Source organism: Carassius carassius, chromosome 31 (genome assembly GCF_963082965.1).
Source record: "Carassius carassius chromosome 31, fCarCar2.1, whole genome shotgun sequence".
Classification (NCBI taxonomy): Eukaryota; Metazoa; Chordata; class Actinopteri; order Cypriniformes; family Cyprinidae; genus Carassius; species Carassius carassius.
In genome coordinates, this window is record NC_081785.1 from 28747303 (window position 1) to 28775214 (window position 27912).

A 27912-nucleotide genomic window follows, 5' to 3' on the forward strand; every position below is an offset into this window, starting at 1 on the left:
AATAATGATGACCAAACATTGTTAGAACAAGAACATGACGATGAAGTTTCTACCGCCGAGACAGGTGAGGGAGATGCCAGGGAGAAAGCCCCGTTTACAGAGACAGACCCGGGGTGAATCCTTGCTTTTTCTGCTCTATTATGTTTACATTTTATGTGGGCAGGGCCCCATATTAGTTATTGAAACGGGCCCCCAGATGCTTAAGGCCGCCCCTGCTCTGAGGACTCGCCTGGCCTTTTTCTCTGAGCCTGCATTCTCCGCTGCGCTGAGGCGCCGTAAAACTGTCGCTTCCAGCGGATTCCGGAACCATCTTCAGCTTAACCGAGCTCGCCGGTTCGCCCTGCTTCACCGCCCCCCCTGCATCGCTTCCCGGTGGGCAGCGCCCGCTGTTTGCCGGTGCGTCGTCCGAGGAAGCCGATCTCAGGGCCGCGTCGGGGGAAGAGGACACGCGCTCTCTGCTAGCTTCGGGCAGTGAGGGCTGGGCGAGCTCCGAGGATCTCATGGCTGCTTCATCGAAGCGCCGGTGTTCGAGTTCCGCTGTGGCCGGGCTCTCACCTAAGCGCGCCGCTGTTTCAGTTCCAGAGATTATGACTGTTTCAGCGTCTTTTGCAATGCGCAAGCCTGTACGGTTGCCCGCTTGCCTGCACACAAAAACCGTTATCACGGCTACCCGGATATTTCCCGGAAAAGGTGTAATTTCTGGTGTCCCGGCCACAGCCGATGGTGCTATAAATGTAGTGACGATGCCACTGCTCAGTGCCCATCTCCACAGCCCTTCACACAGGGCTCGCGCCCATAAAAGCGACTCAGGTCGATCACGCGCACTATATAGTAAACGTGCCCACTCCTCAGTGCCAACAATCACTATGTCACACGCGTCATGTGGTTTCTGTAAAAACGAAACCCGTGCACGATCGTCCGGCCACGGCCGATGGTGCAATAAATGTAGTGACGATGCCCACTCCTCAGTGCCCATCTCCACATGTAAGCACAGCCCTGCACGCAGGGCCCGCGCCCATAAAAGCGACTCAAGTCGATCACGCGCACTACATAGTAAACGTGCCCACTCCTCAGTGCCCACAATCACTATGTCACACGCGTCATGTGGTTTCTGTAAAAACGAAACCCGTGCACGTTCGTCCGGCCACGGCCGATGATGCTATAAATGCAGTGATGATGCCCACTCCTCAGTGCCCATCTCCACATGTAAGCACAGCCCTGCACACAGGGCCTGCGCCCATAGAAGCGACTCAAGTCGATCGCGCACACTGCATAGTAAGCGTGCCCACCCCTCAGTGCCCACAATTACTATGTCACACGCGTCATGTGGTTTCTGTAAAAACGAAACCCATGCACGCTCGTCCGGCCAAGGCCGATGGTGCTATAAATGCAGTGACGATGCTCACTCCTCAGTGCCCATCTCCACATGTAAGCACAGCCCTGCACACAGGGCTCGCGCACATAAGATCGACACAGATCGGTCGAGCGCGCCGCATAGTAAACGTGCCCACTCCCCAGTGCCCACATACACTATGTCACGTACGGCGCGTGGCTTCTGTAAAAACGAGGCCCGTGCACGTACGCTCTGCACAGGCAGACAGCAAGTTGAAAGTAGTAAATGTGCACATATGCAGCCCACAGTTACTTGCAGACATATCGAGTCCCACAGGACCTGCTCAGCCTTCCCCCAGTCGGTTAAGCGCCGGGACGGGGTCGAGGAGGAGCGATCTGCCCGCTGTGATCAGCGCGCTCCCCGCCTCAAATGCGCAGCACACCCGAGCGCCGCCGTTGCCCAGTCAACAGAGCGCGCTTCGCATCCAGCCCTTAGCCATTCATGCAGATGCATGGTCAGCGCTTTTCAGCGCGCGTCGAAACTACGGTCAAAACAGAAGTAGCACACATACTTCGGGCCGAAATATCAAAACTGTTGAGCAAAGGGGCTGTAGAGCCTGTGTCTCAAGCTCAAAGCGAGGGGGGCTGTACAGCAGATACTTTCTGGTGCCCAAGAGAGACGGGGGTCTCAGGCCCATACTGGATCTAAGACAGCTGAACAAGGCATTGATGAAACGCAGTTTCAAAATGCTTACGACCAGGAAGCTCCTCACGCAGATTCGCAGAGGGGACTGGTTCATGTCAATAGATCTGAAGGACGCGTATTTTCAAATACAGATAGCGTCAAACCACAGGCGATATTTGAGATTCGCCTTCGAGGGCCAGGCATACCAGTTTACAGTCCTGCCGTTCGGCTTGTCCGTGGCTCCTCGTACGTTACGAGGTGCATGGATGCAGCGCTCGCTCCTCTCAGACTCAGAGGCATGCGAGTGCTGAATTATTTCGACGACTGGCTGGTTCTGGCCCGATCACGAGCGGAGCTCGTGGACCACAGGGCCGTTTTACTCGATCAATTCGAGAAGCTCGGCCTCAGTGTCAATCGGGCGAAGAGTTCGCTGAACCCCAGTCAGACGATTCTGTTTCTGGGTATAGTTCTGAATTCGTGTTCCATGACGGCGTGGCTGTCACCACAGCGCGTGATGGGCATTCAGCGCGCAGCGAGTTCTTTCCGCTGTGGCGCGACCGTGTCGCTCAAACACTGGGCATGCTTCGCATGCGCCCCCTGCAGTTCTGGCTGAAGACGCGGGTGCCGCGGGTGCCTGCTCGAGGGCGGGCCATCCTTTGGCCTATGGTCAAAATGGGAAAAGCTCCATCATTACCGTCTGGAAATGCTGGCAGTGGAGAACGCGCTGATGCGCTTTTGTCCCCAAATCAAGGATCACCACGTCTTAGTCCGTTCGGACAACATGTCTGTGGTGTCCTACATAAATCGCCAGGGCGGTCTCGGGTCCCTAAACCTGTACAGGCTAGCGGAACGCCTCCTGGTTTGGGCTCAGCGCAACGTGCGTTCGCTGAGGGCAGTGCATGTGCCTGGGCTACAGAATCTGGGTCCAGACAGGCTGTCCAGAGGCAATGTTCCTACGGGCGAATGGTCTCTACACCCGCAAACAGTCCGGCTGTTGTGGGAGAGATTTGGCAGAGCGGAGGTGGACCTCTTCGCGTCCCACGAAAACGCTCACTGCCCTGCGTTCTTTTCCAAGAACGAAAGCGCGCTGTCACGGGAATGGCCGTGCTGCCTGCTTTATGCTTTCCCTCCCGTCTCCCTCCTTCCGCAGGTGATAGAACGGGTGAGAGAAACAAGATGTTCAATACTGCTTGTAGCACCTCTTTGGAAGAACCAACCATGGTTCCCAGATTTGATGCAGTTAGCAGATGTCGCCCTGTGGCCAGTACCGTTGAGGAGGGACCTCCTCTCGCAGGCCAGGGGCTCGATTTGGCACCCTCAACCGGAGTTGTGGTCCCTCCATGTGTGGGCGCTCAACGGTTACCCGCTGATCTCGCAGTGGGAGTGCTGAATACCATCACTCAGGCTAGAGCTCCGTCGACACGACGTCTGTATGCCTCGAAGTGGTCGGTGTTCTCCAGCTGGTGCACAGCTTGAGGATATTCACCCCTTAGTTGTGAGGTGACGGAGGTTCTCTCCTTCCTACAGGAGCTGTTGGATAAGGGCAGAGCCCCATCCACGCTCAAAGTTTATGTGGCGGCCATCGCAGCGTTTTCTGAAACAGCGCTCGGTCAGTCAATAGGAAGGAATGATTTGGTGATCCGGTTCCTCAGAAGAGCTAGGAGGCTGAATCCTCCCAGACCTCCGTCAGTCCCTATGTGGGACCTAGCGGCGATTTTGGAGGCCATGAAGGGTCCCCCTTTTGAGCCTATCCAATCGGTTAGCCTTCAGCATCTGTCGTTCAAGACAGTATTCTTGTTGGCTCTCGCTTCGGTGAAGCGTGTGGGTGATTTGTACGCGCTCTCGGTGAGCCAGCCATGCTTGGAGTTTGGGCCTAATGACTCAAGGGTCATACTCAAACCTAGGCATGGTTATGTGCCGGAATCCCTCAACATGCCGTTTCGGACTCAGGTTATTGCCCTGTCTGCCCTGCCGGTGTCAGGAGAGGATAGAGACTTGAGTCTTCTTTGCCCTGCTTTATCGGTGTTTTAAGTTCTTATGTGTCTCGCTCTGCTGCCTTTCGGCAGACGGAGCAGCTGTTTGTCTCGTTCGGTGGACGTTCCAAGGGAATGGCTGTTTCGAGACAGACTCTATACAGATGGATAGTTGATGCCATAGCATTAGCTTACGCTTCCAGGGCCCTTCAGTGCCCGTTGGGCGTCAGAGCACACCCCACAAGAGGCGTCGCCTCGTCGTGGGCGTGGTCTACTGGGATCTCCTTGCAGGATATATGTATGGCGGCAGGTTGGGCCTCGCCGTCTACATTTATCAGGTTCTATAACCTGGAGGTTCCCGCCTTGCAAGCAAGGCTGCTGTCGGTATAGTCGAATCAGGGCCCTGAGGGGAATTCTGAGTTCATGAGCGCTATGCACTGCCGACTGTTATATGGGCAGTATTGCGTAAGACCCGCATTGCCACATTGGTCAGGCTTTGCCTCGGCTGTGTGATGTCATATTGAGTACTATAAAAGGCTGACTCACCTAGATATGGGACGGAGGGCTTTCCCCCTTTTCTGTCCTGGACTCTCTGTGATTCCCTCAGGTGACGGTGCACTGTAAATCCTGGGCGTTGCTTCAGGTTTATTGGTGTGTGATCCCTGCGCGCACAGCGTTTTACATTGGGTTCCCGTAGCGTCTTAGCTAAGACGCAGTACGAGAGAGCTCTCGTAAGAGAACTGCGTTCTCTGCCGTGCGCACGATTCACTCTGGTTCGCTTCGGCGATGAAATAAATCAGGTGAGTCAGCCTTTTCGAGCTCCTTTTATAGGTTGGGCCACACCCGTTTCGGCGGGAAGTGGCAGGAAGGGCGCGAAGCGCCCTTATTGGTCTCATGTTGCATCAGCCTGCGCTCGATAGGCTGTGCAGTTGCCACAGAACAAGCCAATGAGCGAACGAGCCGTCTCTCCTATGGCTGTGTACTGCTGCAAATGCGCTTTACAAAAATACAAAATTAAGGATAATTTTTTGCTTCAGTATTTCGTGAAAAGAGACTTTTCCCGTAGCGTCTTAGCTAAGACGCAGTACTCGTTCGCTCTTCTAGAGAGAACCGAGGTTACGTTTAGTAACCGAGTACGTTTACTTGCTACTCAAGCAAATATTTGATGCCACTATCCTTGCAAACTTTAGCAAATTCAGTGATTATTATTTTATTGGGAGAGAAAAAAAACAGACTTTGCATGGGTTGCATTCGCAGCATTTTCAAATGATTTTATCGGTACTAAAATGTATTCTAAACTTGTGAAAACATAGGAACAAATTAACAAAAATAACATTATCTGTTCGGCCATAACCATGTAAAAATTATATTTTACATTTATTTCAAATATATTTCATCATACCGTATACACTGAACAAGTAAGAAAAGCTGCATCATGGCTCGATCTGCAAGGTTTATACGTGTATGTAAAGCTGGATATTAAAGAGCTGTTGTCCGACTGATCTTGGGCTTGCGTAACTTATGTGTTGTGAATTGGGCGAAAAAGTTGTGAAAAGTTCTCCTGTGCGTGCAAATTCAAAATAATGTGATGCTGAGAAATATGATGCAGTTAATTCTTTATGCCTTTCCTTCTTCAGCTTGGCATTGCTATTGGCTTCTTGATCCCGCCGGTTCTTGTGCCCAACGTGGATGACATGAATGAACTGGCTCAACACATCAGCGTCATGTTCTACATCACAGCCGCTGTGGCCAGCCTCATCTTTCTGCTGGTCGTGTTTGGTGAGAACATCCACAACAGCAGCAATGAATGGAAATCTTACTGTTTTTAATCAGCATGAAAAATCTGATGATAAAACCTGATCTGCTCTTTAACATTAAAACGTGAGTGTGCCACACTACTTTCCGGAATAGTCCATTGATTCATACACTCATGTCATCAGCCTGATTATGAATGCCCAAACATTTGTAAATACATACATACATACATACATACATAATAGGTATTTGATTGCTTCATCATTTATTCTTTAATTCCCTGTTATTAAATGTACTTATGCATTTTTATGCAGGTTTGGGTATTTATATCTATTCCTATAATTCCTATAGTTTTGAGATTTGCTTTTACAAATCCATTTGTGTCATTATTGAAGTAGGGAAAAACATGGAAATAGAGGAAACTTGGAGGAAACACAAGCAGAACCAATTTTTGAGTAACTGTATGTGCTGCAGTGTTTCAGGATAAACCCGAAACCCCTCCGTGTCTGGCTCAGGTCGCTCTCAGACACATGCCCACCACACAGTACTCATACCTGGCTTCAATCGCAAGACTTTTCCACAACAAGCCCTTCATCCTCCTCCTCATCAGCTACGGTATGCACAGATTCATCTCATTCATATACAAATTCACTTAAAGCACATTCTACCTTTGTATATTTGGCTCAGTACATCTGCACTATTAGTGTTCTAATAGTGTTTTTGTCAGTGTTAAGTTCTACTTTTTTAAAAATTAATTTCATAAATATGATTTCATTAATTTCATTCATAAAAAAAGGGGAGTGGGTGATGTATTTTTGCTACTGACTATTCGTGAAACACTACAACAACAATGAACAGACAAATGCTCACTTAATGGCTCTGCTCCAAATTAAATCAGCATTTGAAGACCCCATATAGGCACATATTACATCGTTACAAACTGTTAGAGATTTTATTAATAGATTATTATTAATTATCAGTTTTATTTTTACATTGTCTGTTTTCATTCGACAGTTTTAGTAATTGTCATAGTCTTTAAGTAATTGTAATGAGAAATGTTACATTAAACATTTTATTTCAAGCAACATTTTAGTTTTTAATGGTTTTAGTTTTGGTTAACTAAAATAACGCTGATTTACATAAAAAAAGTGTAATTTTTTCTTCCTAACATTCATCACTGGTTGGATGCCGACTGTGCCATCTGAAGTCAAAATCAAATTAGTCACAATATAACAGGGGTGCAGGCAGGACCGTATTAGGCCAGAAGGGAGCCCAGCCAAAATGCCTTTCCCCCGGAACTATTTCAACCGAAACTTTATGCATGATAGCTGCTTCAATTGTACAGAAATCTGCGTAATTTGATGCATGTCAAATATGCATGATTCTCCCAAGTGAAATTAGAATTGGCCTCTCTTTAACTGAAATTACCTCTCATTTGAAATTATACTTTGTCTTTAAAACTGTGTCAAAAAGTGTGTCAGTTCTGCAACACTAGAATCTCCAAAACTAGAACTGTTCAAACAGGTCTCCCTCTTGGGCTCTGCTTAAACAATCAGATTGCAATCCTTTTTCAATGCTGCTCTTAGTGGTGCAGAATCTGTGCAGAATAAACATTTTTAAACTTTTAATCACTTTTTGAATCCTGTGGTTCATATTAATTTGACATCATGTTTTTCTCTTTTTGTGTGTTACCAGGCCTGAACGTTGGATGTTTCTATGCCGTTTCCACCCTGTTGAACAGGATGATAATAGAGCATTACCCTGTGAGTCGTGCAGTCGACATCCTCGAGTCCTTATCATCCTCATCCACGCTACAGACACAGGATAGCAGTAGCTGAGCTTCGAAATGATGCATGTGCACTAACAAAGAAGTATCATGGCATTACCATGCTATTTTTGGAGATGGTACCATTGTAACAGCATGGCATTTTTAAAGTAACATTTATAAATCATGGTAAATGATTATGATTATTGTTCTAGAAATGCACTATAGGAACATCACCTTACATTTTATTTGCTGAAAACAAAATGTATCGTGCTATAAGTTCTATGTGAATCTCTGAATCACATTCTTAGCAAATGCTCTGTGAAAGTCTGACAGTAGTACTTAATTTCAGTGTATTGGGTCATCTAAATACCATGGACTGAAGTGCATGAGAACATGGTCTTACAGGGTGATATATTAAATATATCTCAGATGTCATTATTGTCTGAAGCACAGGGTGAAGAGGTGAATGCTGGGAGAATTGGCTTGACTCTTGTCATTGCTGGCGTGGTCGGCTCTCTGCTCTGTGGAATCTGGCTAGACAAGACCAAAACTTATAAGTAAGTCATGCATTTTCTGTTATTTCATTTCCCCCGAGCTCCACATAACATGAAAGCAAAGTTTCTTTATTTTATGTTGTGTTCTGGTCATTTTGACCTGGAGTATCAGACTAAAACTTACCTTTCTTACAAATGGTACAACAACTAAAAAAAGAAAAGAAAAAATTGACAAAAGATTTGGTGATAATACAGCATAATGATAGATTTTCAAACAATTTGTAAAAGGCAGGTCATTTTTGACTGCAAGCACTAAATTAGGTAAAGGATTGTCAGGACAACTCCGAAAACACTCGTTTTTTTAATGCAGATGCTTGAGTTTGTGTTACATACTTTGTCTTGTATTGCATGTGCATTTGTGTAATTTAGTAATAGTAATGAACATAAAATGTCCAGACATTTAAGTATCACAGCTTATATCAATTTAACTAGTACACCTTTTAAAAAAGAGGAAGAGTAGAGGAGTTACTTTTACAAGAAAATACTATTTCAATTTTTCTACTTAAAACTATTATTGGAATTTTCTTGTAAAATTTACTAGCAATTTCTGAGGGAAAATTTTGTTGCAGTGTAGATCTTTCAATAGACTGACTTTTCTCCTCAAGACTTTTCCTAAATTGTTAAAACTCTTAACTTTGACTCATGTTAAGCAGCAGAATGAATGTAATGCGCTTTCCTCTATAACGAACTCTCTGTTTCTCCTAAGCCTGTCATGTGTGAGAGGATTTACTAGGACAAATCAGCGGTTACTGGGTTTATTACTCACACTGACCTTGATTCAACAATAGGTTTATGGAGAACTCTCTCTGGTCTTTACATTCAGTGACTCTCAATCCTTGCAGAATACCAATATTATTCACTGTTACTAATGTTATTTCAATCTTGTCATGGTAAGCTTGAACTTAATTGACTTGTAATTTGAGTAGTAGTTCTGGTTCTAACAGTGTACCCTTTGTGCAAATCACACACTGTAACTGAAATACATATTTTGCTTACTCCACTAAATTATGAATGTTTCAAGACTGAACATTATTGGTGGAAGAGCAATGCAAAAATGTCTAAATGCCTTTGCAGATATCACCCCATCACAGATGTACAGTCAATATTTTTGTGCTAAGAACAATATTCTTAAAAGTGTTAAGTGAAAAAAATAAGTTTAAATACATAAAGAACTGCAGAAAACTGTACACACACTGTAATTAGCAAATCTGCAATTGTTACATTAAAGAGCAATTTTATCTGACTTAACCCCTAAGAATTAGCTTTGTACATATAACTTAAATTAAAATTAAATTAAATTTTTACATATAACTTGATGTAAATAGGTTGTTCAGTGATGTTAAGGAATTTTTGAACTTGAATAAGCCTTTTTTTCAGTGTAATAAGAAGATGTGCCTTGAAATGAAAAAGGCCAAAGACCTCTAATTTCCATCAGTGTGACATGAACAAAACACATATATTTAACTAACTAAACAACATAAACCAGATTAAATGGAGCTGAAACATCTATTAATTCTAAATGACAGCTATTTACACAGCCCTATACATATTTAATGTGTTTAGGAGCAAGGCATTATGTGTTTCCCCCAGCCACAATGCTTGCTAGAAGATTTATGAAAGTCTTTTTAACTCAACACCATTACACAATCAGTGCACTACAGAAATCGGTGCAATCGGTGTTTGTCTTGTTGCTTGGCGAATTGGATTGAGGAAAGGTGAGTTGGTTTGTTTTTAAAATGTAATCTGTTTTCTTCCAATGAAAGCACAAGTTTAATCAAAGAAAGTATGAATAACCCACTTAAAGGACAGGTGTTTTACACTTTTACATACAAACAAATCAAGGCAATTTGAATATAATTTGAGAGCTCTGAGAAGCAGCATTGACTTCATGCAGAAACTTTCCTGCTTGTAGAATATTGTTTAACATCTGTGTTCTCCATTTCCAGAGTTATCATCCACCTCCTGGTATTAATGGATGCTTATTGTTATATAAAACGGTTGCTCGTATATTTGTCTGTTAATGCATTATTTCCGTATCCATCACAAAGGCTCTTCACTATAGTGGTCTCTCTTATCTCTTGTGTAGCGCTGGTTTGAAAACTGCCTGTTCAATGAGCACACATCATGCTGGTGCTTGTAATCGGCTCAGAGTCATTTTAGTCAGAATCGCCCCTGGCAGATCCTAACAGCAGCGGTGAAGTGGGGAGTTTTCTTCATGTGGTTGTACAGAACAGCTTCATAATATATTGTTTATTAAGAGGGAGCTAAAAATATAAAATACCTACTTACATGGACAGGAATTTTGTTTTTCCACCAAGGCTGGTTAAGATTAAGAAATACATGCTTTTCCTAGAAATATGTGTGGATTTGTGCCCCGGCGGTCTGACAGATTCTTCAGACATGAGACAAATTGTGTCCCATAACTTAACATTTCCTCCTAAATATTCATCTCAGATTATCACTACAATGTTCTCAACACAAAACTACTATTTAGTTTGATTTTCTATTCATTTGATAAAATAATAACATTATAATAACACACTTCTGCAAAAAGCAGCCGTTCTCAATAACTCAACACTTAAATTCAATTTAGATTAAAATCTATATTTAACTAATATATATATGCGTGTATTTAAAAAATAACATAGTTACCATATTCTGTCAGAAATAACAGTTTTTTTTTCAGAAAATATGGTAAATGGTAAATGGACTGCATTTATATAGCGCTTTCAACAGACCACATGGCCATCCAAAGCGCTTTACAAGTTGCCTCACATTCACCCATTCATACACTCATTCATACACCGACTGCGGTGTCAGCCATTCAAGGCGCCATTCAGCTCGTTGGGAGCAGCTGGGGTTAGGTGTCTTGCTCAAGGACACCTCGACACTTGGTCAGGTGGAGTTTGTAGACAACCTACATGAACCACTGAGCCACTGCCGCCCCAATATAAAACAAATTTACTGAAAAATTTTACATCTGTGTCCCTATGTCTTGTAAACACTGTGAAATTCAATTAAATTCATTTCTAAAATCAGGCAATATTAAACCACTCTTCATCTTGCCTTGATATTGGCTAATTTTTTCCCCCATGTTTCACAACAGTTGTGTTGAGTTGGACAGACAAGGACAATGAGATGCAGATCTAGTTGTAGCTTAACACTTTATTAACAAAATAAAACAGAATGGGAATCCACAAATGGCAAGAAACAAACACAACAGATTTACAAATGACATGCAAAGACAATACCGGACAAGGAACTAAGGAAACTAATGGCATATGAATACACAGAAAATGAAACTTAAAAAGACACAGATGAACTTAATCAATCAGCAAGAATGATGGGACTTTGGATAACCTCCATGGTGGGAATGAGGAAACTTAGGGAGGCCCCCATGGCTGGGATGCTGGATCTTGGAAACTGGACAGGAACAGAAGTGACAAAGGACCTTAAAGACTGGAGAGGACCAGTGGAGAAAAAGGAGCTTGGAGGCTGGATGAGACCAGCAGTTAGGAAGGATTTTGGACAGGACCAGGATCTTACACCAGCCAGATGGGACTGACAGAGGAAGAGCTTTGAGGCTGTGAAAGCATTAGTGCTCCTTCTGGAACAGGCATGGTGGCTGCCTCTAGCTCTGAAATAGACAGGGTAACAGGCTCAGCCTCCAGGAAGAACATGGTCTCTGGCTCTAGCTCAGTGATGAACATCTCTGTTGGCAGGAGGTCCGTGGCAAGCATGGTGCATGGTGGGTACATAGTGGTCAATGTGATTCTCCACCTCACCTATGGTAAAAGACAGGCCATTTCTTTGCGAGCATCAGCTCTAAGTCAGTAAATTTCCCTTGAGGATCATAAACTGAAAAAGGAATGTTGTGTTTTATATTTTCATTAGTCCAAACAAATGGAGAACAAAAAAATGTAATAGAGCCCCCCACTTAAGAAGCATATTCCAGACTCTCCCCAACAACAAAACCAAGAGTCCAGGAGGGAATTGGAGCAGAGCAGAGCAGAGTTGATGGAGCTGAAGACCACCAAGTCAGAGCAGATGAAGTAGGAGACCACCAAAGCAGAGCTGGTAAAGCAGAGGACTGTCCGGGTTCCATGTACTTATTTTTTTACCACTCTCTCTGCCGAGTGCATAATACCTGAGACTCGTGGTCTCTACACTCACTTGGGAGATCGAATTGAAGGTTCGTTCAGCCTTAGAAGGGGTAACGCCTCTGCCTGAGTGCCCAGCGAACCGCTTGTTCGTGCCAGAGGTGCTATGGTCAGACGTTATTCGGTGGGGTCACTGCTCCAATGTGGCTTAACATCCAGGTATTGGTTGCACTAATTTTCTGGTTGGACAACATTTCTGGTGGCGTTCCAGTGCTCGCGACGTCAGGGATTTTGTTTTGGCCTGTTCAGTCTGCGTTCGGGGTAAGACTTCCAAATGCCCTCCAGGGGAGTTACTCCAACTGCTGTCTGTCCCTTCGAGAACCTGGTCTCACATCGCATTCGATTTTGTGACTGCACTCTCACCCTCCCTCGGTAATATGGTTGTTTTGACCATAGTGGACCGGTAGTTGAAGGCGACTCATTTCATCCCCTTCCCCAAATTAACTTCTGCCAATTACACAGCGGTTGCCGTAGTAGATCACATCTTTCACATTCATGGCCTACCGGTAGATGTGGTTTCCAAAAGGGGCCCCCAGTTCATGTCCACATTTTGGAGAGAGTTTTTCTGTGACTGGGGGCGAGTGTAAGTCTGTCTACTGGGTTTCAACCTCAGCTCAACGGTCAGACTAAGCGGGCCAACCAGGACCTTGAGAGAGTGTTGTGATATTTGGTCACGCAGAATCCCAGTTTCTGGAGCCAACAACTTATTACCAGTGCCAGCAACGGGCCTCTTGCCTTTTGAATGTAGTTTAGGTAACCAGCTACCCATTTTTGGGTCTGGAATCTGAAGTTGCGGTCCCTTCTGCTCATACCTTCATCCAGAGTTGCCACCGTACCTGGAAGAGAGCCTGAGAGACTCTCCTCTGGGTGGAGATGCGCATCAAGGCTAAGGACGCTAGCCACTGGTTGAAGCCTCCCATCTAAGTTATTGGTCAAAAAGTGTGGCTTTCCACCAAGAACATTCCGCACTGCTCCATGTGTAATCAGCCAGCTCCCAAATTTATTGGCCCATTTCCTGTCACTAAAATTCTTAGCCCAGTGGCAGTCCACCTAAAACTCCCTCCAGCCTACAGGAGAATTCATCCCGTCTTTCATGTCTCAAAATTAATAATAAATAAAACGTCAGGGATTTTGTTTTGGCCTGTTCAGTCTGCGTTCGGGGTAAGACTTCCAAATGCCCTCCAGGGGAGTTACTCCAACTGCTGTCTGTCCCTTCGAGAACCTGGTCTCACATCGCATTCGATTTTGTGACTGCACTCTCGCCCTCCCTCGGTAATATGGTTGTTTTGACCATAGTGGACCGGTTCTTGAAGGCGACTCATTTCATCCCCTTCCCCAAATTAACTTCTGCCAATTACACAGCGGTTGCCGTAGTAGATCACATCTTTCACATTCATGGCCTACCGGTAGATGTGGTTTCCAAAAGGGGCCCCCAGTTCATGTCCAAATTTTGGAGAGAGTTTTTCTGTGACTGGGGGCGAGTGTAAGTCTGTCTACTGGGTTTCAACCTCAGCTCAACGGTCAGACTAAGCGGGCCAACCAGGACCTTGAGAGAGTGTTGTGATATTTGGTCACGCAGAATCCCAGTTTCTGGAGCCAACAACTTATTACCAGTGCCAGCAACGGGCCTCTTGCCTTTTGAATGTAGTTTAGGTAACCAGCTACCCATTTTTGGGTCTGGAATCTGAAGTTGCGGTCCCTTCTGCTCATACCTTCATCCAGAGTTGCCACCGTACCTGGAAGAGAGCCTGAGAGACTCTCCTCTGGGTGGAGATGCGCATCAAGGCTAAGGACGCTAGCCACTGGTTGAAGCCTCCCATCTAAGTTATTGGTCAAAAAGTGTGGCTTTCCACCAAGAACATTCCGCACTGCTCCATGTGTAATCAGCCAGCTCCCAAATTTATTGGCCCATTTCCTGTCACTAAGATTCTTAGCCCAGTGGCAGTCCACCTAAAACTCCCTCCAGCCTACAGGAGAATTCATCCCGTCTTTCATGTCTCAAAATTAAAACCTGTTTTTCATTCACCCCTTAATCCGCCCACCCCAGTTCTCCCAACACCGTGTCTCAAAGACAGGGAACCTGCACATTTAGTCAATCATAATCTGGACTCGAGGCGGAGGGTACGCGGGTTCCAGTACTTGGTGGACTGTGAAGTTTACAGTTCAGAGGAGAGAATTTGGGTTCCTGCCAGGAACATTCTGAATCACTCCCTTATTGATGATTACAATCAATGGGAAAGTATGGCGAAGATTGCCAAGCGGTGCTCCTAGGAGGGGTGCTGTCATGGTTCATGGATTCACTGTCTCATCGTTGCTCTGTATGTGTGTGTGTGTGAGTGGGCGTGTTACTGATTTGGGCTGAGGGCTGATCAGCCACAGCTGTAGTTCAATAGCAGCTCTATATTAGGTATGTAAACGCTGCCTTGTGTTTTCAGATACTTGAGTGTCTACCATGTCCTGACCAGCAGATCGTCTCCTGTTTCTACGCTCCTTCTGGTCTCTGATTCCTGTTCTGGACTCCGCTGTCCCAGCGATTGGCTGCCCACTGCGTCCCTGCGCTACTCTGAGTTGCCTGCGATCACTAGAGCTTGTTGTCTCTCTCTCCTTGTTGAACCTTTATTCTGACAGTTCAATAAACTTTTCTTTTATCTTTTACTTTTCCCTTGCACTTGAATCTGTCATGGTGCGATCAAGCAACTTAACACTTGAAACTTAACAGTTATTAAAAAATAAAAAAATACAACAAAGAAAAAGAATTTACAAATAGTGAGAAACGATGACCGTAACAGCTTTACACGACATGCAAAGACAATACCAGAAAAATAACTAAGGAAACTGAGGACATGTAAATACAGAGGAAACAAGGAGCTTAACAAAACACAGGTGAATATAATCATCTGTAGTATAATCACTGAGTAGCTATAGAAACCAAGGGAACATAAGACTTCACAAACAGAAACCAAAACAGATCATGGCAGATTATATGAGCATATATTTTCTGTGTCATAATCATGTCAACTTAGTCACATACTATAAAGAAATTGCTTGCAACAATTTCATTATTTCTCCCATTTTAATTTGGTCCTATAAGCAGCTGGAAGCACCAGCAAAACAAAATGACTTCTTTACTTAATTTGTCTATGACATACAAAATATGGTTATTTCATGGTGATTTTATGGTTCTGTTAATTACATTATCACTATTAGAGTAAATGACATACAGGTGCTTCTCAATAAATTAAAATAAATGTCGAGGAAAAGTTCATTTCAGTAATTCAACTCAAATTGTGAAAGTCTTTGGTTCTTTTAATTGTGATGATTTTGGCATTTAATACATGAGTTTCACAATTTGAGTTGAATTACTGAAATAAATGAACTTTTCCTCAACATTCTAATTTAATTGAGAAGCACCTGTATATTTTGGTATTTTAACTCATTAATCTCTGTTTTGCCAGGGAGACAACGCTCTCAGTGTATCTGCTGTCGTTTGTGGGGATGGTGATCTACGCATTCACCATAAACTTGGGTCATCTGTGGGTTGTGTTCCTTACATCAGGACTGCTGGGGTAAGAGCTGCAGTGACACAACCTTCAGTAGACACAGAAGTGTTGTGACATTTAAGGCACACTGGAAAAGAAAATGATTTTCTTACATAGTTTTTGTATGGTTTTCCACTAGAAATATCTAAATATTTTTAAATCAAGATACATTTATATGAGAAGAAAAATGACTTAAGATGTTAAAAGGTTTGTTCAGCCAAAAATGAAAAATTATGTCATTAATGACTCACCCTCTTGTCCCATGTTCCAAACCGGTAAGACCTAAGTTCAACTTCGGAACACAGTTTAAGATATTTTAGATTTAGTCCGAGAGCTTTCTGTTCCTCCATTGAAAATGGATGTACGGTCTACTGTCCATGTCCAGAAAGGTAAGAAAAACATCTTAAAAGTAGTCCATGTGACATCAGAGGGTCAGTTAGAAATTGTTGAAGCATCAAATATACATTTTGGTCCAAAAATAACAAAAATTACAACTTTATTCAGCATTGTCTTCTCTTCTGGGTCTGTTGTGAGTGCATTGACAACACTGCAGTGACGCTGCTGACGTGTTATCTTTGTTATTGGGCGCACCAGAAAACACGTCAGCAGCGTCGTACATTAACAGTCACAGCAGTTACACTCACAACAGACCCGAAAGAGAAGACAATGCTGAATAAAGTTGTAAATTTGTTATTTTTGGACCAAAATGTATTTTGTATGCTTCAACAAATTCTAACTGACCCTCTGATGTCACATTGACTACTTTGATGATGTTTTTCTTACCTTTCTGGACATGGACAGTATACCGTACACACACTTTCAATGGAGGGACAGAAAGCTCTTGGACTAAATATAAAATATCTTAAACTGTGTTCTGAGGTAGAACGGAGGTCTTACTGGTTTGGAATGACATGAGGGGGAATTAATGACATTATTTTCATTTTTGGGTGAACTAACGCTTTAAGTCTTGTTTTCTGGAAAATATCAAAAATGTGAAGAGTTTATGCTTAAAACATGAACAAATGTCTCCCGGTCTAAAAAAAATAAATGAAAATGAGAACGAGTGTTTCATTGAACACTATGGGTAAACTCCTGTTTACTCTGAATATGGAAGCCTGATTTGTTTACATTCATGTAGCTGTACAAACAAATGGAGCCCCAAGTCACTAAGCTGGGGCTACATAGCAGGACCTTCTCCACTCATAAAGGGGATTAGGCAATTTAAGCAGACAAAATCCATGCCTGGAGGACAGGGATGTCCAAATGATAAAACCTGGTGAAGGTGGATGGCGATGACCAGCCAGTGGCCACACAGATATAACCAATAGAAATCCCACTGGACCAAGCCCAAGAAGAGGCCATTCCACTAGTAGTGGATCTTTACCCCTATAAGACACTGTAAGCCCATTGTGGCATAAACCAGAGCTATAGTATCCACTATCCAGTGAGATAGCCTTTGCTGCACAACAGGTGTTGTGGAAATTCTAAGTCAATCAATAAATGTGAAACTGAGAATGAAGACCTTAGCTAAGAGATTGTCTTTGTCTTTGCTTTAATTTCTGCAGAAAGTGATCTGGTTTACATACAGAGAGGCTCTGTGTGCAAAGAGATAGCAAAGGGCCTCTATCAGTCAGCTTTTATACTAACAAATTTTCCTTTTTGAAGATAAACAGTACAACTTTGGGATTAATCTCTAACCAATCCTGTTTCTACCTCTTGGTCATACCATTGATAATAAATAACATGTTCTTCTGACTGGGGGGGATTTGCATTTTCCTTTGCATGTTCTTTGCCATGCATATGTTGTACAGAAGTCATTACATGCAAATAGTCACATGCACAGTCATACAGGAATCATACTCATAGAGAAACCATTGAATATATAGATAATTGATCCCATAATACAGTATATATAAAGGTTACAAAATATGTATAGAGGTTATAAATTCAGCTGTAATGAAAATGTCCATCATGCCAGCAGCCCTTCAGAGCAACTTCTGAAGCATACAAAGAGCTGCTCTAAATGCTGACGGGCCAGAGCGCTCTACATATACTCTAAGAGCCCGGACTGAGCAGAGTGGATTGGAACTCTGCTTATCCTCTAAATTGGGAAGAGCCAGAAGGGTAATGACTTGTACTCTGAACAGAGTGGAGAGCACTTTAGGCTCAATGCCATGTCTTGGCTTGAGGACGACTCTATAGTTGTTAGGCCCATACTCAAGATATGAAGCATGACTGACAGTGCTTACAGGTCACCCACTCACTTGACTGATGCTAAAAGGAGGGCAGTCTTTAGCTAGCTTGATATAGATGGATCACTCAAAAAAGAGAGATTGTAACGACAATGGGCATGAGCAGGAAGTTATAGAAAGAATTTGTTTATTCCTTTGATACCTAATATTTCCAGCTGAAAGCATGATTTAACTAGTACTATAACAGGCAATCACTCTCTCAATAATGCATTCAAAAAAAAGGTAATTTTACAGCACTACTTTATCTGTACGTGATTTTGAATGAGCAGAAATCTGTAAGAAATGCATCGATCCGTAGGTAAAATAACTGATGGTAACATACTGTTATTTTCATCACAAAAAAATTTGCACAGCAAAATGTATCAATTATACGTTTTAATGCTGACAGCCATGATAGTTTGTCATGTGGTAAGAAAAAGGTTTGCACACTTGTGTTCCAGTAAGACAGTTTTTTAAAACTTTTAAATATTTTATTTTTTAATATGTTATGAACAGAACTATGATATTTCAAACATACTGAAATGCTTTAGCCACGGAGTGAAGGTTGAAGGTGGAGCAGTGTTTCTGATTTCAATGAGCGCGGAGTGCAGTGGGAGTGGGAAGTGGTGATGGTTTTTAGGGTTAGAAAAACTGCCATCATCTCATGGTAGTTGATATGAAAATGTTGCTCCAGGTCTGACCAGGTCCAGAGTGGGACCTGCTGACTGGGAGACAGAAAGCTCTTGGCTAAATTGATTTTTGAAGTCCCTCCAGGTAGCTGAGCAGCAGCAAACTGTGAGCAATAAGTTCCTTTTACGATCTGGCTAACACCAGCCAATCGTCCAGGTAGTTCATTATGTGGATTCCCATCTGTCTCAGAGGGGAAAGAGCCACGTACAAGCACTGAATGGTAGGACTGTATATTGATAAGCTACCTCCTTGAATGTGAATCTCAAGAATGGTCTGTGATAGGGGCCTATCTGGATGTGAAAGTAAAAGTCTTTTAGATTCACAGATAAAAATAAGTCCACGGGGCATATTTGTGAGAGGATCTGCTTCAAATTCAGCATCTTGAACAGCCATTTCATAAGCGCCTTTCTGCTTTCAGAAGTTTGGCCTGTAAAACTTGGAGCACCGGCATCATGTGAAGTAGGGGGCGTGCCATGTCCTGGTGAGTTCTTCATGAACCACCAAGAAGAACGGGGTGTGCCATTGGCAGGAGGATCGATGATAGCATTCTTGTGGAAACCTCTCGTCTAAATGGCAGCAGGCAGGCTCTTAAGGAGCAAACCAGTCCAAGCCGAGGTCCTCCACAGCCATAGAGAGAACGGCGATCAACTCACAGTCCGTGCTGCCCTGTGTTGCTTGCTTTGGATGGAGGGTATAAAAATAATCCCACTCTTCAGCATCCGAACCTGTCAGTGATGGAGTCATCAGGGACAACTTCCTGCTTAGACCAGATCAAACTGCTCACAGCTGACGAGGGGCGCTGATCCTCACGTGTGAAATCGGTGCGACGAGGCACTGTAGGGAGAGTGAAGCACATGGGAGCTGAGCCGCCCTCAGATCTGAGTCATACACGGGTTCCCTGCATGAGCCACACTCGCAGTGCGACATTTACAACAACATCACTGGAAATTTGCTCAGAAATGTTCTCTTAATGTCACGGGATGGCCACAGGAAAAGCACTTGTTGAAGGCATTCTTTTCCATGGCGAGCAGGCTTCGAGCTTCGAGATTCATCTTCAGAGTCCAGCGAGGAGATGATCTTCATGATCTTCAGTTTAGAGCTGACTTATTTAGCAGGTGGCTTCTCCCCTTTTAGTGGGTTGAAGCGCCATTTGTCTGCGCAGTTACATGAACATGAACAAATCAGGCTTCAGTATTCAGAGTAAACAGGAGTTTACCCATAGTGTCTAGTGCAACGGGAGAGACCATCTGAAAGGAAACATTATTTTTCTTAACCTACTATTAGATATTTTTTCTTTTATGCATAAACTTACTAAATTCTGATGTTTTTCAGAAAACAAGACTTAAAATTTTGCTTCTCAAGTACGTCTTTATTTAAGAATGTTTAGATAGTTGTACTGTAAAAGACAAAAGAAAAGAAAATTAGGTAAATTAATAAAGATCAATAAAATAAGACAAAAATACAAAAAAAAAATTCTTCTGTGTAGACAACAAAAGATCAAAACCAGTGCCATTAGTTAAAAATAACCATAGTACAATTGCACTTTTCAAGCAAGAAATTTGGCAAAAATAGTTTGCTAGTTGTTGAAATTATAATATAGTACAAGTCTGTGTGGTTACCAAATGTTCGTAAAATGTTTTTAAAGCTTAAGGTGACATTGTTACACTGTTATTACACAAATGAGTACTGAGTAATATTTATTAACAACATGTACAGTATTTACTATAAGGTTAGGGTTTGGTTTAGGGTTCCTGTGGCTCAGTGGTAGAGCATTGTATTAGCAGGGCAAAAGTTTGTGGGTTCAATTCCCAGGGAACACACATACTGAATGCACTGTATTTACATTTAGCAGAGGCTTTTATCCAAAGCAACTTACAAATGAGCACAATAGAAGCAATCAGACCAATGAAAGAAACAACAACAGTATACAAATGCCATGAGAAGGTTCAGTTAGTCTAGCACAAAACGTATAGCTATGGGCTTTTTTTTAAGAATACAGTAGAATAGAAAAGGTAAGTGCTGGTATTAGTTGGTCAAGTGCTGGCGAAAAATATGTGTCTTTAGATGTTTTTCTTTTTTAATGAGTAAATACTCAGCTGTCCGAATTGAGATTGGGAGGTCATTCCACCAGCTGGGCACAGTCCAGGAAAAGGTCAGTGAGAGTGATTTTGAACCTCTTTGGGATGGCACCACAAGGTGCCGTTCACTTGCAACGCAAGCTTTTAGTGAGTTTAGGTATATTGGTGCCGCGCCAGTGGTCGTCTTGTAGGTAAGCATCAGTACATTGAATTTGATGTGAGCAGCTACTGGTAGCCAGTGTAGCCTGATGAGGAGAGGAGTAATGTGAGATTTTTTAGTCTCATTGAAGACAACCCTCACTGCTGCATTCTGGATAGTACATGCAGGAAGGTCCCGTCAGGAGAGCATTACAATAGTCCTGTCTGGAGAGAACAAGAGCTTGGACAAGAAGTTGGGTGGCTTGCTCTGACAGGAAGGGTCTAATCTTCCTAATGTTGTTTAAGGCAAATCTGCAGGACCGGGTCATTGAGCAATATGGTCAGTGAAGCTTAACTGATGATCGATCACAACTCCTAGGTTTCTGGCTGTCCTGGAAGGAGTTATGGTTGACGAATCCAGCTGTATTAGAATAGTTGTGATTAAACGATGGGTTAGCTAGAACTACAAGCAGTTATATCTAAGTAAGGTTGAGCTGAAGGTGATGGTCATTCATCCTGCTAGAAGTGTCACTCAGACAGGTTGCAATGCGAGCAGCTACCGTTGGGTCATCTGGTGGGAATGAGAAGTAGAGTTGAGTGTCATAAGCATAGCAGTGATAGGAAAAGCCATGCTTCTGAATGACAGATCCTAATGACGTCATGTAGATGGAGAAGAGAAGTGGTCCAAACACTGAGCCTTAAGGAACCCCAGTAGCAAGAAGAGGAAGAAGAAGAAATTGCCTGGAGGAGGTGAGTGGGGATAGGATCAAATGGACAAGTAGTAGGATGATTGGAAAGGATAAGTTTGGAAACGTCCATCTCTGAGAGTGGAGAGAAGGAGAAGAGAGTGTGTGTATCAGTTGTTATGAAGTTATCATCCGTCTGCATTGTGGAGAATGGGTCACTGATGTTTCTTGTCTTATTTGTGAAGAAAACTGCAAAGTCATTCACTTTAAGAGTCGATGAAGGATGAGGGGGAGGAGGACAAAGAAGTGGAGATAAAGTTTTGAAAAGTGTGCGAGAGTCAGAACAGTTCTTAATTTTGTTGTGGTAGTATGTTGTTTAAGCAGTAAAAACATTTGCACAGAAGAAGGAGAGGAGTGGCTGATACACACTGAAGTCAATAGAGTCTCTTGATTTGTGGCATTACCTCTCTGCAGCTCTGAGTTTAGAGCGATGTTAGCCAGGGGGCAGATGGGGTGGTGTGTGCTGGTCTGGATGACAGTGGGCAAAGGTTGTCCAAGCAAGAGGTTAGAGTGGAGCAAAGAGTGTCAGAAGCACTGTTCGTGTCCAGAGCTGAAAACTGAGATAGTGAAGGAAGTGAGGATGAAACCACAGTAGATAGGCAAGATGGAGAGAGTGAGCGTAGGTTGCGTCAAAAGGTGACCTGAAGAGGAGTCTGTGCTGTGTCAGGAGTAAGTGTGAGGATAGAAGTTATGAGGAAGTGGTCTGAGGTGTGCACTGGAGCAACTAAAGTGTTGTCTGGGGAGCAACATTGTGTGTAGATGAGGTCCAGTTGGTTGCCTGATTTGTGAGTAGCTGTAGTGTACGCTCACTTGAGATCAAATGAGGCAAGCAGAGTGTTGAAGTCAGCAGCCTGGGGTTTTTCTAAGTGGATGTCACTGAGCAGTACCAGAGGAGTACCATCCTCAGGAAAGCTTGATAGTTACACAACCAACTCCTCCAATAAGTTTCTCAGTCTCAATTTTTGAAGATCAAATTTCCATTCATTTGAGATAAGGAGATCAGTACCTGCAGTACCAGTTGTGCGAGGGGTGTAGGAAATAGTGAAATTAGTGGAGAGGGCTGCAGGAGTGGCAGTGTCTTCATGTTTGATCCAAGTCTCAGTTAGGGCCATGAGGTTGAGAACGGAATGAGTAGCAATAGAATAAATCAGTTCTGCTTTGTTGACTGCAGACTGGCAGTTCCAGAGACCAACTGGAATAGAGAGTAAAGTAGTAAAATTCAGAGGGACAGGCCATAGATTATTGGGATAGGCCTGCCTCTGATGTACATTGAATGCTCTCAGAGTGTTAGTAGTAATAGTAGAGATTTGAAAGCACATAGTGAGTACAAATGACCTAAAAAGTATTTGAGAACAAGATATAGAAAAAGTAAAGAAAGGGGAGAAAAACAATACTCAGGTCCCTTGCCGGTGTTCTTGCTCGGTGGAGTCATGCAGGTAGAGTCGATGGTCTTTGCATTCATCGATCTTCAAACGAGGAGCCTTCACACAATGGCTGCCGTGACCGCTGCCATGGTGAAACTAACCACTTTTATAATTGCCTGAGTACTTGTTATTGAAGGCAGCTGGCCATGCCTTACTATTTAGCAAACCTAAACTGGAGAGTCCCGCGAAACAAAGTGACTTGAGCACGTATTTACCACGGTAAAACACAGTAAGTGAAACAAAGTTTCCTAGCAACGACACCGACGCAAAATCTAATGAGAAAAACAAAACACTTACAAACTGATGTCCTTTTCTGTTGCTCAACTGCTTCTTCTAACAAGGGCTTCCAAACAGGTAAATAAGTATTTTCACCGGCATTTATAACAAAATCTGAGCGTTCTCTCAGTAAAGTGTCTGCTAAATGCATAAATATAAATGTAGGGTTAGTTGTTTGTAATTATGCATAATTTACAGTCAATGAAACAATTGTAATTGTCACATTCAAATTGTGTCTGTTTAAAGAAAAGTTAAACTTTTCTCAGCTTTGTCAAAGGAAATGCTTACATCACATTTCTTCCACTCTGACCAAAGTGCAAATGTACCACTGCTCGTGCACAGCTATAAAAACAAACATGGCAGGATTTCACAACAAATGTCCATTTCACACTTTTAAGAGCCGACATCTAATAATGAAATATTGTAATGTATGAAAGATGCTTTTTTTTTGCACCTAGTTTGTTATAACATTAAATAACTGGACTGTGCTAACCAGCCAAATTTCCTCTTGATTTCTACACAGACTGACCATAAAGTAATTATATGGATTTACATCTAATTATAGTTCAGTCATAACAACTCTCTGAATAGTTTTAGCAAGGGATAAATGACAGTGTTAAATGGATATGACGATGTTAATGATACTCATACTGAGAAAGTATGGACTTGCTACTGCTGATAGATACACAGACACGGTTCTGTTAGCATGGAAGATATGCTGCTGCTTCATGGAAGGGCATACTTTTGTTATGTTATGCAGTCGTCTGCTAGGGGCTCGTTTTGTGTTTATTTATTTGATTATTAAAGTTTTATGATTAAATGTTCATAAATGAGCTTTTAACTTTGTTACACATACATAAATACCATAGTAGATCTAGACAGGTGGTGCTGGGGGAGGTGGAGGGTTTTAGAGCAACTCTGATGGTGTGCAGCAGGACCAACATACAGTGAACACTAAACCTGACTGTTGAAATGTTTAGATTGGGCAAGCAGCTTATGTTATCTAGTGAATGATTTGATTGCTAGCAGACTGCATGTAAAGAACCTATTAGCTTGCAACACCTAGAGTTTCATGACTGATCTAGATATATGTTTTTTATGTCTATGTGTGCTAATGGAAGACTAGTGAATGATTATTTCTAGTATTGCTGCATATAGTGCAGTAGTTTGCAGCGTCTGATTCTTCAGTCTCTTCCGTCTTTGGCTGCAGGTTCTTCATGACGGGTTATCTGCCGCTGGGCTTTGAGTTTGCAGTGGAGCTCACGTACCCAGAGTCAGAAGGAACATCATCTGGACTGCTCAACTGCTCAGCACAGGTCATGCATCTGCTCTTCGCTTTTAGATATATGGAAAAGTCAAATCTAAAAAGACATTCAAGGGACCTATTCCCACTACTAACTGTGAATCAATGCATGGTTGCAAGTTAAAAATTCTAACTTATTGATTTAATTAAAACATCTATTGACATAATACATGTTGATAATTACAACTTAATATGTACATGCTAAATAAGTTTTATTTAGCATGTGCTATACTAGCTGTTAATTTAACTAAAAGATTAGTTGATGTGTTGAGTCGCCACTTAAATTTTTAGTAATTGGAATAACTGGTTAATAATGAGTACTAACCCTGAACCTACCCCTAGCCTAACCCATGTAGTGAAATTTGTAGTTAGTAACAATATAATCGGACTAATTTTTAATTACTATTGACCTACCTAGTTTATCACATTGATTTAAATAGATTAATCCTGTACTATATTGATATAAAAATAAAAAGAGAAGGAAAATACACTAAATTTGTTGTTTAGGAACATGAAGTGCATTAAATATTTCATTCCATCAAGTTTCCCAAAAGAAGTTTGGGAATTGAAAACCTAATAATTAATTAAATCATAAAAACGAACAATTAAATTAAATAATTTTAAAAATCACAACAATCAAAATAAAACACAAAATAATAATTTTTGGAAAATGTGTATTTGGTGCAATATTGAAATGTTGAGAAAATGCTTCTTAAAACTGAAATGATTTTTGTAAATCCAGCGGTGCTAACAGAAGAAACAGAGGTGTATAAAGATAAGAGCGTGTTTATGGTATATAACACACAGGCTCAGGATATTTCTGTTGTGCACAGATGTTTGGAATCACATTCACCATCATTCAAGGCAAAATCATTGATCACTTCAGCACACTGGCCGGAAACATCTTCCTCTGTGTGTTCCTCCTCATCGGCTCCATCATGACAGGTAGAAGCTCATCACATGACCTCTAGATAACCACTTCATGAACATGACTTAAGCAGACCTTAGAGAGTAGAGCAGTGGCGCTTGCAACACCAAAGTCATGGGTTTGATTCCCAGGGAATGCATGAACTGATAAACTATGAACCTTGAATGTTATGTAAATCATTTTGGATTGTGTCAAATTCATGAATGTAAATGTTTATTTTTTTAAATGTGTAATTGTAACTTTTATGTCTCTCTGCCTCGCAGCACTCATAAAATCTGACCTGCGGCGACAGAAGGCCAACAGTCAGCCTCAGACAGAGGTGATCGCTGTAAGTATGTTTTAGTTTGACCTCTCTCTCTTCACCAGGCCTGGATCACAATCAGACGGGCTTATAGTGACCATTCGTTCAACATTTTGCAGGACAATCCTGAAATTGGAAACTTTGTCCTGCATTTTTCAAGTCATAAGAAGTGTCCTGCATGTCCTCCTGTCGTCACTTAAGGGTTTGTGTCTTGGTGAGCAGCTGTCTATAAAGGGGACACAGCGAGGCAGATCACAGTCAAATACACAAAACGGTTAAAATTCAAGAAGAAAGGAGAAGAACAACAGATGAACTGATGATTATTGGCTTAACAAAAAAACTCAATGGGGCCATCTAGTGGTCATGAAGGGACTGGTGAGAGCTCAACGCTTGTGATGAGGAGGTTCCCAGTTTGATCTCTTGATGGACTAATAATATGGCAAACACTAATACAATGTTAATACCTATTATAGATTATAACTATAAAATAAAGTTTTTACTTTCACGCAATATTGGTGAGCAAAACAGGTTGTACAAAAAGACTGTTGACAGGCTTTTACAGATGAAATGGTTGTCGCTCCATGGCTCCTGATATTCAGATTTGCTGATTTAGATCAGGATTCAGGATGTCCCAAACTGTAACTCACGGTCTCTCCTGTGCCTCATAAATGTCTCGGTCGCCCTGTAATTGTATTGTCCTTCGGCCCAGTGAAGCGGTCAGGCTGAGGGTTTTGATGTGACGATTAGGTCTGACAGAGGGACAGAAAGAGCTGGAGGCCACGACCGAGCACCACTTCATAGGACAGCAAGATCATATTCAGTGACAGGACAAACTCTGAATCAAACTGCATGAGAGAGCCTCAGATGTGAGAGACTGTCAGAGCTAAAGCACTCAAAGAAACGTAAAAACTTAAAAACACCCAGAAACCAAAAGGTTTTTGCCATCTGAAGAGAAAGATGCACTACACATAATGCAGCATGTCCATATGGCAAACAAATTACAGCAACAAACACACACACACACACACACACACACACAAATCTATACTAGAATTGCATATAAATTGCAAACAAACCCGAAAAATTAAATAATTGCAAACACTTGTCTCTTAAAATACATATCAGATTGGTTAGTTTGGTCAGTAAACTAGATCAGACAGTAAGCACATCAAATCAAATGTTCTTCTGCATTTGGCAAAGTTTGAGCAATGTGTGTCTGTGAATAATAATAATAATGTCAGTTTATGTTTCTTGAGCTCTCAGCAATTCATCAGAAAACTTGTCTGACTATTATATATAATCTTATCTGCCTGATCAACATTTTTTTTTTGTACAGCTCTTTATATAAAGTGCATATACAGTAGAAGTACGTTTATACAACTATTTGAGAATCTGGAATCTGAGGGTGAAAAAATCTAAATACTGAGGAAATCATCTTTAAAGTTGTTCAAATGAATTCTTAGCAATGCATATTACTTATCAAAAATTACGTTTTAATATATTTACACTAGGAAATTTACAAAATGTATTCATGGGACATGATCTTTACATAATATCATATCATATGATATATATCATATGATTTGTGGCAGAAAAGAAAAATTTATAATTTTGACCCATACAATGTATTTTTGGCTGTTGCTACAAATATACCCCAGAGACTTGAGACTGCTTTTGTACTCCAGGGTCACATTTATGCCGTTGTGGGAGTCTTATTCTACTAAAACGTTACAATCTATTCTTGTGATTCAAAGGTGTATTTTCAGAATCATTACTCCGGTGTTATTTTAAGGTTCCTTACTGATGTACTGTAGTTAATGTGAACGCATGGTTAATTTACCATTTGTTTCTTTTGTTCAGGACTCATTCGTCAATTCCCAAGATGGGAAATCATTACCACTAAAAGAGGTGAAGATGTAAAGATGGAAACCATCGGAATCAACTCTCTTCAACACGTGCATCACAACTCCATATGAACCATCATACACACAAATCCTCCTGAACTTCACGCAAACAGTGACAGCTCAGTCT

The 27912-nt window shown here is 42.2% G+C and overlaps 1 protein-coding gene across 1 annotated transcript; it reads left to right on the forward strand.

The window, feature by feature from the left end:
- Positions 1 to 34: 34 nt before the first annotated feature.
- Positions 35 to 27887, forward strand: LOC132111961 (heme transporter FLVCR2-like). Its single transcript, XM_059519561.1, has 10 exons — positions 35 to 64; positions 5628 to 5769; positions 6220 to 6360; positions 7441 to 7508; positions 7967 to 8070; positions 15683 to 15793; positions 24560 to 24665; positions 25486 to 25597; positions 25844 to 25908; positions 27742 to 27887. The coding sequence occupies exons 1-10, from the start codon at positions 35 to 37 to the stop codon at positions 27799 to 27801; spliced, it is 939 nt and encodes a 312-aa protein (XP_059375544.1). The 3' UTR covers positions 27802 to 27887.
- The last annotated feature ends 25 nt before the right edge of the window (positions 27888 to 27912 follow it).

What these genes read in the sequence shown, in the direction of transcription:
- LOC132111961 (XM_059519561.1), top strand. Translation starts at nt 35, where the DNA reads ATGACGATGAAGTTTCTACCGCCGAGACAG. An exon ending in CTTACATCAGGACTGCTGGG is followed by an intron (nt 15,794 to 24,559) that starts GTAAGAGCTGCA and finishes CTTTGGCTGCAG; the next exon opens with GTTCTTCATGACGGGTTATC. An exon ending in CTCAGACAGAGGTGATCGCT is followed by an intron (nt 25,909 to 27,741) that starts GTAAGTATGTTT and finishes TCTTTTGTTCAG; the next exon opens with GACTCATTCGTCAATTCCCA.